A 13442-nucleotide genomic window follows, 5' to 3' on the forward strand; every position below is an offset into this window, starting at 1 on the left:
AAATTACTGCGACAGATAGATTATTACAGATACGACACATTAACTTACGAGAACTTAAAACTCCATTTAGAAATCGTAATATATTTATTTCACATTAGTAGTAATTCTTTTTTTGACATTTCGTATAATACCCGGGATGTGAGAGTTAGTACATAGATTAAAAAACATTATAAGTACAAAGCTAAAGATTCGTGAAGAACAGCCGACGTCTGCGAAATTATTTTCCAGCTCCGATGCCGGCGCCCGCTAGGCCTCCTGCCTGACCGCCAGCGGAACCTCCGACACTACCTTGAGCGCCCGCACTCATCCCAACTGTAAAACATCGAGAGATAAGAGACAATATAAAAAAAAATTGTTACTTATGAATTATAGGGTGTCAAGAAATGGCGCGAAAAAAAATCCGAGTAGCGAACCCTCTCGGCCAATAATTTGTTTGTTTGTAATGCATAGAAATTTACAATTTAATTCATATCTGGAAGGTTAAGAGAGCCAAAATGAAATAAGAATAGTTACGTAGCTCTCGTGCTAAAGGAAAGTCCTTCGTAGGTGTGAATTTTTCTTAAGTATCTACTTATTTATACTGCCTAACGACATAGTAGGTATTATTTAAAAAATGCATATGAAGAGGTACCTAAGGCAAATCAGTGAAATTATTTTTCATCATGATTCATGACAGATCGGGGGTCGAACTCGGAACTTACTCGTAGCAATGCCTATGATTCTAAGTTATTCAATCCTACCATATTAGGTATCCTTAGCTTACCTAAGTATTACATTTTCACTTGCCTAAAAATAAAAATGTGTGACGTATTTTATTTACATAGATAATGTTGACATTTAATCACTCAGAATCATGGGCGTCATTCAAAGTTCTCATGATACCCTAGCCCTACAAACCTCCGAAACTGCCTCCAACACTGCCGCCCCCGCCGGCACCAGCGCCCGCACCACCACCAACACCAGCGCCTGAGGGTTAAACATTTATACCCACTCATTTAATTACGTTTATATCCTTGCGGGGTAGACAGAGCCAATAGATTGAATGGCAACGTTCAGCTTTATGGCTTAATAATGGTAACAAAGGTCGCCTATAAGAATAATTCTAAGTTTATGAACCTTTCCTTTAGTCGCCTTTTACGACAACCAAGGGATAGATATGGAGTAGTCCTATTCTATAGTGTCGGGTACCACACTTATATCTTTTGAAGTAAGCTTAATTGTATTGCAGACTTTTTTATAGATCTATTAAAAATCTATATTTTATTTACACCGTGTGGCCAGTGCATGGAAAAAAAATTGGTTTTCGGAAGCGCTTTTTCCCGGATTATTTTATAAATATTGATTTATCTGTCTGAAATTTTATTTATTTCAAAACAAATATAGGTAGATACCTATGCTTAAAGCATTTTCGGATAGTAGGTATAGTTTCATAATGGTAATAGATTTTTGAAATCGGTTCGCATGTTCGTTCGGAGATTTCAACCGGCCTCGGCTTTACCTAGGCCTCAAACATACCTACAAATTCATAAACGCTTAGTTACCTCTACAATATTATTATAGATAATAGGAGTCTAATTTCTGGAGTCTGGAGCTAGTAGTCTGCTTTGCATTGAAGAATCAGCCCTCCAGAATTACGGGTCTCCACTCCACACCCTTTTAATGCGACAGGATCAGTCTCTCAGCAATGACTAGCAAAAATGCAGCTAGTAACACGTCAAATGTTTTGCCAGGATTTGCACGACCATGTGGAAAATACTTGGAACCTAGGTAAGTACTAATATCTACTACTCGTATAGGCGTCAGATAGTTGGTAGTACGTAAATTATTATGAAAAGCGTTCCTTTGATTCCGAACTCGCGGATGACTGTTCATTGACAACACTCGTCTGATGATATTAAAATTTGAAAAAGGTACTTGCCTACGGGAACTTGGTGACTCTGAAACAAAACCAAACAGATGTATTTTGTTATTAAGTTTGTAGGTACACCCCAATTTTTATATCAATTAAAACACACTCGCGTCATCTATAGGCGCCATATCGCAAGGCAACTCAGGGAATAAGCAATTTTACCAAGTCTACAATAAGCACCTACCTAAACTTTGTGTAAGGGCGGAGGCAACCTTATTTCGTGAAAATTATTTCATATACAAAACTACCTAGGAGACACCTAACGGTCCGTGTGATGGACCTTAACTTATGACCATGATTTAAGAGATCATTAACTCAGGTGATTAGATAGAACAACGCCCCCGCTCTTACCAGGAGAATTTTACCAAGATCATGAAAAAAACACTGAGTCATTCCGGGGGGGTCTCTCCACTTTCGCCGGTTTTCGGCGTCCTCATGTCAAGTCCATTGACTCGCTCGCATATCATCTTTCGCGACGTCTAGCCTAGATTTTTTCAGCCTGCCAATTCTACTTGGGCCCGGCGGCGGAGAGATAGGTAAACTGAATGAAAGAGCAAATTCCCTTAGTCACCTCTTACAATGTTCACGGAACAGTTATAGAAGTCTTAAAGAGCCGGGAACCACACGGGCCCTCTTACACATCACAAAAATCTTTAATGTTCATATATTTTTACTTACATATCCAGCCAGCATCGCCACCAAAAACACTACAACGATATTTTGAAACATTTTGCCAACAGAAGCAATGAACGTTTACGCTATAGTGTAACTATTCACGCCCATTATATACTGTTATCAAGAGCAAGCGTCAAATTGTCCATTTTACAAGTAACTAAGTATAATGACAGTGCGTAAGGTTGTTTAGGCACATAATAAGTATTATAGGGACGGTAGGTAAGTACCTACTAAACATATTTTTGTGAGTGATAAGTGACTAATTTGAGGTAGGTATAGCATCTCCAAAGTACTTTCATAATTTCATATAAAATTCGCGCAATATCCTGTACCACGTATTAAGATACTTAAGGGATATAAAAGCTCCTAAACTGCCACAAGGTATGGGGTAAGTTATAAGGTACCTAGGCGATTATTTAGGTAAGTAGTTATATGTACTTACCTACATAATCGCCAGGTTTCTCGTGAAATTTGTTAAGCATAATGAAGGGAAATAAATAAGAACTCTTTAGAGATTCAGGCCACCAACCTGCCACTATCATCTCAATTAGAGCCATTCAGCTATATTATGTACTTTCAATCTTTTCGAAACTGTTGACTCTGTCTATCCTATAAAACATAAAGGCGTGATTAATCCAGTGCTATTACTTAAATTACCTAACGATGTACGAAACTCACAACCTAAATTACAGGGCCCATTTTTATGGCGTACCATGTTTTGTCTGTAAGTTTTTCTCATCTATTTATAGAAATAAGTGCTTGCCACAAACACATTATAGAATAGTAGGTATGATTGTAAACAGGTAGGTATATGTAGTAAATAGTTTCCGCTTTAAAAACACAATGTGAGATATAATTTTTATAAGTACTTCCATTTGATAATGTAGGTAAATTATTCTCCCACGAATGAAGGACCTTGATTTTCCGGTAATATAGAATCAAGGATATTTAATCACTACACTATGTGTTATAAAAAAAAAATCAAAAAACCGGTCAAGTGGGAGTCAAGGCATACATTGTAGGGTCCGTAGTTCTTTACGAATGCCAACTTTAAGTTCACACTCAAGAATACCTGAACGAGCCCATACAGGGTGTTTTTTTTGGTATAATTAATTACTTGTATTACGTAACTACCAACTGTCAACTAATTTTCAATAAAATTTGTATAAAATTTTACTATTCCGAGTACGTTTTATAATTTATTGGTCGCCTAGCTTACTAAATTACGGCTTTCTACCACTTTAAAAATAAATGCAGAAGTAAAAACATTGTCTGTGTCTCTATTTGATAGTTATAATTTCAAACAGTTGCTTAAATGTGCACGATTTGTGTAAATAGCAATTAATTTTACGAGAAACCTAAAACTGTCAAAAGTTATAATAGTAAAATGGCAACACTGCTTTATCAATACACTGTATTGTATTGACAAACCGAATGTCAATGTCAAATGAATGGTAGGTAGACAAGACTTGATGGATGCAATTTTCCTACAAGATACAAGATTTTGTTTTTCAATATAGAAAATGTGAATTATTTTAGTGTTTCTTATTTATTAATCTAAAATATGGATGAACACGAGTTCTTTAGGGAGACAGTACAACATCTGGCCCGTTGTTTGAGCAGTATAAACCCCACACCATGGGAAAAGGTAAAGTATACTACACATCCGCCCGTGTTTCGAAATCCTTAAAAAAATGCCCAATTTCCACCTATAATACACAAGACATGATGATAACAAAGTTACTTTTGTGATTTTTGCCGAAAGATAATTATCACAACTATATTACCTTAATTTCTTTAATGGGATTCTGACGTAGCCATCGTCTATTTATCACTAACTCATTTGAACTTTATCTAATGATTCATGAATAATTTTTTTGATACTACTCGTATAACTTAAGGCAGTTAATAGGCATAGCTATCGTACACAAATATGTGGTATTTCGGACTTTTCATTGACATGTTTATGTTGAAATGATTGACATTTTCTAAGGATAGCTATGTTTATTTGGTTTATTTATTTAATTGAGAATGTCAATTATTACTTCTCAAATTCAAAGTTAGTGAGGTCATACTTCTAATAACTAGGTATGAGATTCCAATGGACTGATTACTGGCATTGTTCCATTTATTTAATGAAAGCCCTGAAAAAATACAAATTTATGAGAAAGCTTACATACATAATACTGACAATCACATCTTTTTCCCTTATAGGTTACTATTAGGTTTAGGTGGTCAGAGCCAACAGTCTTGTAAAGACTGAAAAACCACTTTTAACTATATAACAAAACCACTAACAACTTTTATTATGAAATTGAGAGTCTAACAATAACAGTTCCCTAGCCCATTGCCTTGAAGAAAAATCCTAAGTTTATTAGCTATTCCTATGATTGACTTTTTCAATCTACATGAGAAGAAAAGCAGCTGGTCCACACTATGATATTTCGACAAAAAAAACTTTAATAATAACACATTTGTTTATACATACATATGATCAAGTCACACACAATTACACATTTGTGTATACATACATATGATCACGTCTATATCCCTAGTGGGGTAGACAGAGCCACCAGTCTTTTTTATTTTATTTTATTTATCTTTATTTAGGCAACAAACAGTCGTTTACAAATAGAAATTTACATAAACTATGAGTACAATTTAAAGACCTATAGTGCCCTAAAGTGATGTACTTATATAATAAAAAGGGTTAATTACATGGCAGGAATTTGTAAACAAAATCAACTAAGAATAGCTTACAGTGTAGTACAGTCTTGTGTATACTTACAAAAAATATTGTAACATTAAATGGAAATATAATTTTTAGGTGAATACACTCTTCATGTTGTGCCCACAAGCCAGTTCCACTCTTGTCGTAACAACTCGCAGTCAGGATGCCTGCATTGCTCTTGGTCTGTACTTCCTACATAGTGGACTCCAGCATCAGGATAAGCTGCTCCCATATTTCCTGAAGGTCCTCAAGTGCCTGACCACAGCGCAGTTTGAGGAACCTTTATGTAGGGTGAAAAATGCTGACCGTGAGTATTTTGTTTGTCTTGGTAAGAGCTTTATTTCTTATGATATTCACTATATGCCAAATAACATTATTTTTTGTAAACATAAAAGCAAAACGAGCTTTATATTTTTATTTTATCTGAAGCTATTCTCTCTCTGTGACTAGTGCTTTAAATTATGTTGATCTAAGTTCTATTAATATTTTATTACATTAGTTTGGATATTATACAGCATATTTTACAGGTTGTTGACATATTTTATTGTTCATTTGTCGAGTTCTAGACTTTTTTATATGTTCATTTGCATTATCATAATAAGGCTGCCCTCCTAAAGTTATAGAAATATTATGAAATTTCATTCCAGGAATACCAATGGCAGAGAAGTTCAGCTTTTGTCTGAACACTCTTCTGTCTGACATCGCCACCAAACAGCCGTCCATCAGGGAAGAGATCATAAAGGCCCAAATAGAATTAATGGCTAATCTCACAAAGACTATAGTCAGTTGCCATGAAAACAAGGACTATTCCAAGACCGTATCAAAGTTGCAACTTTGCAAGAGCACCATACCACTTTTGATAGGCCTTGCCAGGTCTATGGGGAGATATGCTACAATAGATCCTCCTTTACTTTGCCGCTTATTCCCTCAGCCACCAAGTCCGGTAAAATCTAAAGAACCCGAACCTAACTTTGAGTATTCCACTCTTGATAAAAAGAGGAAGTTTAACCAATTTAGACCAATAATTCCTAGATCTCTCTCGGGCAATTTGAATCCTAACAATGAGAGTATACTGGAAAATGGTTTGGACACGACAGACAGTACTGGTGGTACTCTCAAAAGAGGTTCCTTACATAGCTACCAGTCTGTACCTTATGATCCAACAACATACTTCTTTCACAAGTTTGGATCTAGCTTCAACCAGTTTCCGTACATGAGGTTTTCGGAGTCACCGGAAAAGAGGATCAATGTCCAGTTTTACGTGACATATCTACAATCTATATTGTCATTGGCCAAAGAGCTTTTAACCAAAGATTTATTGGCGTTCTTGGATGAAGAAGCAGAGGATATATATGCGTCTGGGCAAATACAGGTAATATTTGACAATCAAAGCCCACATTAAACAGTTTAATTATGTTTGTGTGCATCATTCCTTTAAGATTCTATTATCTTCTAGGTGTTCCCGTATAAAACTTTCTCAGAGACACTAAATTTGGTAATGGTGACACTTTTACGAGAATTACTGCAACATCAGAAGAACCTGCCTGGACCATTCACGAAAGATGTTCAGGTAACGAAATATAAAACATTTTTAATGTTTGAGAAGGATTGCATAATATCTATCCTTGTGTTTTACCTACTTTGCGGATATTTATAACAAAACAAGCTTTTGCCCACGCCTATGTTCTTCCTGTGGGTCAACTCTATTAAAATTCATTAAAATCAGTTCAGTGGTTTGATTGTGAAAGCTTAACAGACAGACAAAGTTACTTTCGCATGTAAAATATTAGTATATATAATATATATTTTATTGTAGGAATTCGTAAAATGCCTGTTCCTTAGCGGGCAAACAGAGCTACAGTCCCGCCACCATGACGCTTCTGAGCGAGAAGACCGGGAGAGTAACTTCGCCACCGTTAACAAGTTCAAAGTTAATGTCATGGCGAATTCGGCGTGTGTGGACCTCCTTGTGTGGGCCATTGGTGATGAAACAGGTGGGTTATCGCCGAATTCACCCACGAAAAATTAAACTACGTCTATTTCAAAAACATACTTTTTTAGTTCACCACTAAAAAAATTAAGATTGTTTGTACGCGGGTCTTGAACTGCTGTTAAAGGAATCAAAGCAGTTGTTTAGCGGTGAAAGCGTAAGGGACTTAGGTCTTTCGCTTTAGTTTTTTTTTCCTAGCAGACTTGCTTATAGGTCTACGTTTCCATCCCTTGTAGGACTTTTTTACGTTATCATATTATCTTTCAAAGCTAGAGGAATTGGTTGACCAGACAAGGCCTGAATAGCACGCCCTGGGCTCAAGCGCCTTAGATAAGAAACTAAGATTGGTCAATGTGTGGATATAGTTAGAGTTAGCACTGAGGTAGGACTAGGTATATTTGAGTGATAGGAGACAGCTTATATAAATAACACACAAAAACATCATAACATTATGTACAGCCTTGTATATTTTTAAGATCACTCTATTTAAAATATGTATTTTTTTTTTATTATAATTTTCCAGATCAGGACTATGATGTGCCAGCACTCATAAACGCTTTAACAATATTAATAGGTATCTCTAGTGTGAGAGTGACACCCCTGATTATACTAACGTATTTAAGTTTTGTTCCTTTACTAATTAATATATTACTTTCTTGATTATCTCACTTTTTTTTTGTTTAACTTTAGAATTATTCTATTATTTCACAAGGAATGAAAATAAAAATTCTTCTAATAGTGGAGCCAGCTTAGGGCTATAGGATCATATTTGACAAAATAAAGGTATCTGCTCATTGAAATGGGCAAGAACACATTTTCTTTAGATGATTTCTAACCTGTAAGTTGCCTACACGAAGGAGTACTTTAACTGGTCCTATTCTACTTTGCAACAATATAACTTGCAATTATGTAAAAATATCATATTTTATTTACTAACGCTATGCTAATATATATAATAATACCCCTGAAGCTATGTAAAATGTAATAAATTTAAACAATTGTTTGTATATTTTCAGGTGCAGATTCCTTATGTGGACGTTTGACAGAAAAGATAAATTCCAATCATAATCACAAGTTGATATTGGCTCATATGCCCCTACTGATGGTCTGTCTTGAAGTAAGTAATAGGTATCATGTTCCCACATTTTCTTCCCAATTTCTACTATTGAACCGATTTGGATGCTTAATGAACTTGAAAATTGTAGTAAACTTCCCTGTATATCTACAAAATTTTATCAATATCAGACCAACAAACGTTCGAAAGCTATCGCGTTACAAACATACATACAATAATTAAATTTTGGCCCATGTTGATAAAATTTTACATGCTGTATGGCGTAATTTCTGTCTTTTTCTGACTCTTGTTATTAGCTTGTAAATAGCTATATGAGAAATAAATGTTCCATAGTAATAATAAACAAATAACGAAAAAAAGGCTTATTTCAATGCCGAAAAAAAAAATTTACAGCTGAACTCACGGTTTGTCTTTCCCGCATGTGATATAGACGTGATTATATGTATGTAAGTATGTAAAATCTTTTTACAGGGGCTTGGCAAACTCGCAACGAAATTCCCCACGATAGCGAACACTTCGATATATTGCCTGCGGGACTTTCTGGTGACGCCGTCGCCTATACTCTTCAAGCTGCACAAGTTGGAGCTGGAGAAGACTGGGAAGGAACATATGAAAGTCACTCGTGAGTTTGTATAATTAGCCTATGATACAGAATAAGAGGGTTAACATACTTGGACAATTATCCATCCACTATGTTATCTGAGGACCGTATAAATGTTGCGGAACGATGTCGGATGCACCTTTTTTGACTAGTAAAAGAGCATTATTAAATATTTTTAAGATTTTTAAGATAAAGTTTGGTTAAATTGTGAGTAAAACATTTGAGTAAAGAATTAACACTCACTTTCTTCATATTATGTCCCAATGAACTATTTTCCAAGTTATGTACATTAGTTTGATTGTTAACCGATGCTCTTCCGACGAGAGAAAACATTGTGATGAAAACAGGTCCAAGTGGCTCATATGACCAAAGCCGCACCTAGGGCTCCACGCGAGAGAGGTAAGGATGTAATCAGGTCTAACGCTAGGAGGAAGGCACATATGAAACTTTTTTTTTAAATATTACAGTGCAAGGCAAAGAACTTCAAGGCTTAACCGAGACTGGAGTGCCAGTAAAATCAACTCCCTTCGAGAAACTTCGAGACGCTGCCATAGAGAATCTATGCGTCGCGTTAGAGGCGGCACTCACCGTCGACCCGTTCTGCGTCCCGGCTTTGGTCGGCTCTGTCAGCAATAGACTGTTTACAGCTGAGACTAGCGACAGGTAAATTATCCTTTTATGAGAAACAGTTGGACTTATCCGAGAAACATCGAGAAACTGCTTCAAGCTTGAGAGGACAATTTAAAAACAATGTATTCCTTGCAGCTAAGAGTTGCAATTGGACTTACTTTTTATTTTATGTGGGAATAATTTGCCTTATTGAATGCTTTGACTCTATATGCAACAGAAAAAGGAAAGTCACACAAAATTATTACGTCTGTCTTTATTAGCATAGAATATTTATTATTACACTTTTTGTGTGAAAGAATTTTTTTTAAATGTGGATATTGTTTTCAGTGAATCATCACTTATCAGCACTAACATTGTTATAATGTTGGGCCACGTCGCTGTCGCGTTGAAAGACACTCCAAAAACTACGGATACTATTCTACAATTCTTCCAGCAAAGGTGTGTTTTATTTCTTAATATTGTTTAGGTACGTGGAAACTTTTGTAATGAAAATTTGATATTATAATATTACGTAGAAAATTATAATAATCATCGATTTGCTTATATGTTAGAAGTTGTTTGTAAATAGAATGAGAGTTTGTATTGACTAGTCCAATTGTTAAAATCTAATATTGTCATCAGGTTATGCCGTTCTCCTTCGTCCCTAGACACACTGATAGTGGACCAGTTGGGCTGCATGGCACTAGCGAGTCCCTCGGGCCCAGCACACGACGAGATCATGAGGATGTTCACCGTCATCACGGTAGAGGCCGCCAGTGCAGCCTATCATCATACCGACGATCGCAAGCAGTATAGGTAAATATAAATCGACACGTGATATGTCGTTAGGGATAGGCTTACAAGCTTGGGATTCTTTTTTAGACGATGGGCTAGCAACCTGTCACTATTTGGATCTCAATTCTATCATTAAGCCAAATAACTGAACGTGGCCATTCATTCTTTTCAAGACTGTTGGCTCTGTCTACCCCACAAGGGATATAGACGTGACCATATGATTGTATGTGATATGTCGTTTCCTCTCTTCATCTCTGGACACGTTTAAAAACCATCATCCATGCATCTTTTTCGTGCAGCTGCAGGGGCTTTTCGTTAGGTCTATATTACATTATTTAGCTTCATGATAAAAGATGGATACTTGCTGTAATAGTATGCCGGCCCCCTGTATATAAACACGCCTAACGCACACACTCTCACCAATAGTGTGACAGCTGCCGCCATTACGTAATAGATGTGTCATAGATTATCTCACGAAATGGCAAGTTTTTATAATTAATTAGTTTGATGGTGAATGGCTGAGCGTTGGACGCGCTTAGAAAATGTATTAACACCTTTCATATGAACGATGTATGTACATAATATGTTGTTGAAATGAGTCAATAAAACACTTTTTTTTCCGTCACTCACACGTGCGCACAACGCCGCCATTACGATGCCTTGCTTTTTGAGTCAAATTCAAATTCAAAATTTTTATTCATTATTATAGGATACTATATTATATCGCTTAATAATTGTCGTATGGTTTAACAACATTGGTTGACGTCAAATAAATTACTTAAAAACTAAGTTTACTGCCGCTTCCAAGGCGTCAGTGCAGAAGAAGCGGTAACAAACTGCACTGCAGCATTTTCTTCAACATCAATTTGTTACCCACCTCCATAGAGTCACACGTCTATGGAGGTGGGTATCAAATTGTCATGCCTGCCTCCAGGCACGTGTCCGGCGCGGTGCTGAACGCGCTCGCGAACATAGCGGCCAACGCGCGCGGCGCGCACGCCCGCCTGGAGCTGCTGACGCGGCTGCTGGAGCTGTTCGTGCAGCTGGGGCTGGGCGGCGAGCGCGCCACCGACCGCTCGCCCGCGCCCGTGCTCAAGGCGTCCGGCAGCGCGGGCAACCTGGGCGTGCTCATACCCGTCATCGCGGTGAGATTGCTTGGAACGCACGGGAAATTACAGAGGGGAAATTAAAAAAAAACAACTCAATAGATGGCGTGACTTGTCAAAAGGGAAATTTAAAAATAAATAACTCAATAGATGGTGTGGTAAACAGTCAAGTACCAATTTCAAAGATGTCAATTGTCACTGTAAGACTATGTACTTTCATATACATGTTTGTGTAATTTTTATTGTTTGCCAAGTAATATAATAACAAAACTCACGATTTGATCATGGTTATCCCATGTAGTGCCGTGTGGTTCTCGGCACCAATAGTAAAAAAAATATGACCAGTCCATTACTTTTCCATGGATCTCGTAAAAGGCGAATAAGGGATAGGCTTATAAACTTAGGAATCTATCTTTAGCAGGAGGGTGTGTAAACCTGGGCGCGTTCATCTTCCCGCCATCGCGATGATGTTGGGGTTCAGAGGCAAAGAAACGTTCTTCTGAACTTCTGTCAATGATTGTACTTACGATTTAGATTCCCCTAATTCATGGTTCATGCCAAATCACACCAGATTTATATTGATTTAAACAATTGTACTGAATTATAAAATAAGGTGAACACAACAGCTGTGTGAACATCTTGTAGGTCTGGACAGACCAGAATGAATTAAAGTATATAATGAGTAATCTAATTTTCAGGTACTAGTCAAAAGATTACCACCAATAAAAAACCCGAAACCGAGGTTACACAAACTTTTCAAGGACTTCTGGTTATACTGCGTCGTGATGGGATTCACTGCGGCAGACTCGGGTAATTATCTGGATTTATTTTTAAAATTGATTTATTTTTCATATAAACGTATTAAAAATTTGCGCTAAAATGATCTTTTTAACTCTTTGAACTGTTGTACAGTTTCTGTAACAACAGATCTGACATTTTTTTTTCGTTAATGATTAATTTTTTGTTTTGAATTTATGAATTGCTTACTGTTACTAATATTTAACAAAGGTCTTCATAATGTTTCACGGCTTTGGTATTCTCTATACATTGATAATAATAAATCGTATTATTTTCAGGCTTTCCTAGTAGCATATTATCAATAGAGATAAAAAGTGTATGTAAGTGATATTTAACAAGTAAACAATTTACTTTCACGGACGCCCTTGTCCCATCCGGGGACATTCTTAGGAAAAGATCGATTCAACTCGGTTCAAAACGACATGGGTCATAGCCGCAAACCAAAAAAATATATATCTAAAATTAATTTTATATTTAAAATATTACCATAAGCCAATTATTTAATTATCAATTCTGTCAGATCTGTCGCTACAGTAATCTGTGGTCATAAGCACCTCTCTTCTTATTGATATGTACAGAGTTATATAGATTTATTCAAATATTATTGTCTCTTCTTCTATGGCCACGACTGTAGCCATGCGAAAGCGTGAGTAACGATGCTTATAGACTTAGATGAATGTCTTTTGGTTTTACATTATGGATTTTTGTTTTTATGGTGATATATTCTCTATGCTTCTTTCCCTTTTAAAAGTTGCACTGTGGAGTGATATAATCATTTCACTTTTAACGCGTTATAAATCTTACGCGTTATCTATCGCGTTATGAATCTAATTTGATGAATGCGGAAGGTCTATATCTTAATAGTTTTCTATATTAGTGAATTAATCGAAAAATTGACGATGTTTCCGTAGACCTGTCTGTTGTCGTCTTGTTGTAAAAGTGTACTTTTAACTTCTTTAAAAAGACCAATTCTTAAAAAGCTTTTTTTCGTAGGTGTTGACAATTTTGTAATGTATCAACTTATTTATTATGAAAATAAATATTACAATAATAATAAAAAAAAATTTGAAGTTATGACGATTATATCACCATCGTATGCGGAGTTATTTATTCAAACGTTTCTTGTGTGACATTCTCCAAAATGGGTTTTGGA

At 36.2% G+C, this 13442-nt stretch overlaps 2 protein-coding genes across 2 annotated transcripts in view; one reads left to right on the plus strand and one right to left on the minus strand.

Moving 5' to 3' along the window:
- Positions 1-85: 85 nt before the first annotated feature.
- Positions 86-2791, minus strand: LOC106129983 (uncharacterized). Its single transcript, XM_013328718.2, has 4 exons — positions 2588-2791; positions 1919-1937; positions 898-966; positions 86-312 (listed from the first exon to the last, which is right to left on the minus strand). Exons 1-4 carry the CDS (start codon positions 2636-2638, stop codon positions 218-220), a joined length of 234 nt encoding a protein of 77 aa, XP_013184172.1. The 5' UTR covers positions 2639-2791; the 3' UTR covers positions 86-217.
- A 1240-nt stretch (positions 2792-4031) lies between these two features.
- The window catches only part of LOC106129982 (phosphatidylinositol 4-kinase alpha), a 28857-nt gene continuing 19446 nt past the window's right edge, over positions 4032-13442 (plus strand). Inside the window, exons 1-12 of the mRNA XM_013328717.2 lie at positions 4032-4232; positions 5412-5622; positions 5963-6687; positions 6772-6885; positions 7132-7309; positions 8322-8422; positions 8852-9002; positions 9449-9644; positions 9939-10049; positions 10233-10406; positions 11320-11530; positions 12190-12301. Of these exons, the coding sequence (XP_013184171.1) occupies positions 4149-4232; positions 5412-5622; positions 5963-6687; positions 6772-6885; positions 7132-7309; positions 8322-8422; positions 8852-9002; positions 9449-9644; positions 9939-10049; positions 10233-10406; positions 11320-11530; positions 12190-12301 (2368 nt within the window). The 5' untranslated portion in view covers positions 4032-4148. The remainder of the gene's footprint in view (positions 4233-5411; positions 5623-5962; positions 6688-6771; positions 6886-7131; positions 7310-8321; positions 8423-8851; positions 9003-9448; positions 9645-9938; positions 10050-10232; positions 10407-11319; positions 11531-12189; positions 12302-13442) is intronic.

This window comes from Amyelois transitella, chromosome 22, assembly GCF_032362555.1.
Source record: "Amyelois transitella isolate CPQ chromosome 22, ilAmyTran1.1, whole genome shotgun sequence".
Classification (NCBI taxonomy): domain Eukaryota; kingdom Metazoa; phylum Arthropoda; class Insecta; order Lepidoptera; family Pyralidae; genus Amyelois; species Amyelois transitella.

What these genes read in the sequence shown, in the direction of transcription:
- LOC106129983 (XM_013328718.2), bottom strand. Translation starts at nt 2,638, where the DNA reads ATGTTTCAAAATATCGTTGTAGTGTTTTTGGTGGCGATGCTGGCTGGA. An exon ending in TGTTGGAGGCAGTTTCGGAG is followed by an intron (nt 313 to 897) that starts GTTTGTAGGGCT and finishes GATGTTTTACAG; the next exon opens with TTGGGATGAGTGCGGGCGCT.